Here is a 2237-nt window from a genome sequence, read left to right on the forward strand (position 1 = left end):
TTCAACTAGAGTAAAAGATTCACAAAAAAGATATAGATTGATTGACTAAGAATTTAATTTCTTTCTTTTAATTTATATTTCGAAAGTTACACATTTCTTTATACTCTCATCTATTTAACTAGAAGAAACTATAAAAAACAAAATTTTCATTATCTAACAAAATACTTAATCACAAATAAAGATTTTATAATGTAATCAAATATTTATAATTAATTATCATATGCATATAATTAAACAAAATCATTCTCTTTCTTATAATTTACAACAATATCTAGAAGAAGTTCAACCCAAAAGGAAATAAAAAAAAGATAACTTATTTAATAGAGTTAAGTGACGTAATACGTGACAAAAGGGCTAAATAACGTAATATGTGACAAAAGAACTTGCCAAGAAAGGAAAACAATTAAAAAAAAAGGTAACCAAGAAGAACTTAACAGAAGATTTTAATATACTCTACGTACTTACCAAGTTCATACATGATTAAAAAGGAGAAAAAAATTCCAGGAGTTCTAGAAGCACACGCTTGGAATGGTGGGCCCTTCAGTCTCTTTTCCATCAAGGAAAGTGTACTTTGACAACTAGATATATAAAATCCCATCCCAGTAGAGGAGAGAACAAAGTCACAAGCAAACAATTCTCTCTCTTCATATTCAACAAACAATTCTCTCTCTTCATATTCAACCATAGTAAAACAAACATGCAAGAAGAATATTTATGCCCCAGCTTTAACAGTTTTGGATATTTATCAGAAATAGCCGCTAAAGCCTCTGATGAATTTCAGGCGGAGGAGAACGATAGCTTAGACGGCGAGGACGATTTTGAATTCTCTTTGGTCTCTGAAAATCCGGATACCTCAACCGTGGAATTCATCTATGATGGTCAAACTAAATTTCAGCCAATTTTCCATGTTTTCAACCGTGATCTATTGCTAAACGATGAATTGGATTATAAGAAAGTGAACGACGAGGCATCGGAGAATGTGGATAGTTCAATTAGCATTCCGTTGGAGAATTTATTTATAGACACACGGAAATCGACGACTTCGTCAACGTCATCGGAAGCGGATGAATTAGAGACGATACCTCCCGGTACGTATTGTGTATGGAAGCCGAAGATAAGCGAGTCATCACCGGAAAAATGTAAGAAGAGTAAATCAACAGGATCAGTGTCAAAGCGGTGGCCGAGGATTCAAGATTTGTTACGGCGGTGTAATAGCGACGGAAAGGACAGTATTATATTTCTCACACCGAAAAAGGCAATTGAAAACGAAACAGGAAGATCAAAAAATTCCAATGCGGTCGCGAAGCTAGCTGGAAACTCGAAGCAGAAGAAAGGAAGTGCCATCGGAGGAGAGAAAGAGTTACCAGCGGCACTGTATTACGTACAAAATAGAGCGGGTAAAGAAGTTGCTAAGAATAGGAGAAAATCATATTTACCCTACAGGAAAGAACTCATAGGATTTTTCGCGATTGGATTGAGTAGAAGTAGTCTTCGTGATTAGCCTTATATTGGGGTCTCTATCTGTTTTGCTTTTGACTACATAGCTTAAATTCTAGTGATACTATTTTGAAAGTTTGTGCAACATAGTTTGTGAGAATTTAGTAGTTTGTCAACTGATATAGTAGCATTATGGAATGACTGTGGCAGCCTTGCCTTGCTGCATTTGTTAGTTTGCTAGTAGTAATTAATCAATTCCATTATGCACTTCATTTGCAACTCTGAAGTTGTTCCTTATTTTGTTACATTTCTGGTTTTCCAAATATTGCTTTTGTTAAGAAGTTACTTTTAGCTTAGCGTATATAAGAGTAGCTTTTGCTTGGCCTCTCAAACCAAACATTTAGACTAGCACTACAGATTACACTGGCTTGCAGCCACTTAATCTAGGTCTACTGACTGTTCCCATTGATTTGTTAGTTGTTGGCTTGGAGCAAAGGTAAAGAGAGGGCTCATATCATCTGGTGCGAGTCTACTACCCTATGACCATAACCCCCACCCTACACATCTCGTTCATGAGCTAGCTTCACAGATGGGGACTAGTGATATGGGTTAGATAGACCATGAGGTTTGGGATAAAAAAAGAGATATTTTCTTGGAGAAAAAATGTTCTGATGTTACGGGTTTAATGTAACTATGTTTCTGTTTCCAAAAGAGGTCGTAGAGCTTAAATACGTATAAAGAGAAAGATGAATTGCACATGAGAAAGAAGGCATTGTTAAAAAAGGATAGAAAAACTAGAG

The 2237-nt window shown here is 35.5% G+C and overlaps 1 protein-coding gene across 1 annotated transcript; it reads left to right on the forward strand.

The window, feature by feature from the left end:
• Positions 1 to 441: 441 nt before the first annotated feature.
• LOC107877338 lies at positions 442 to 1712 on the forward strand. The gene has a single exon (XM_016724003.2). The coding sequence runs from the start codon at positions 698 to 700 to the stop codon at positions 1499 to 1501; it is 804 nt and encodes a 267-aa protein (XP_016579489.2). The 5' UTR covers positions 442 to 697; the 3' UTR covers positions 1502 to 1712.
• The last annotated feature ends 525 nt before the right edge of the window (positions 1713 to 2237 follow it).

The sequence above is a fragment of the Capsicum annuum genome, chromosome 7 (genome assembly GCF_002878395.1).
Source record: "Capsicum annuum cultivar UCD-10X-F1 chromosome 7, UCD10Xv1.1, whole genome shotgun sequence".
NCBI lineage: Eukaryota > Viridiplantae > Streptophyta > Magnoliopsida > Solanales > Solanaceae > Capsicum > Capsicum annuum.

Coding starts and splice junctions, on each gene's coding strand:
- LOC107877338 (XM_016724003.2), top strand. CDS start 698: ATGCAAGAAGAATATTTATGCCCCAGCTTTAACAGTTTTGGATATTTA.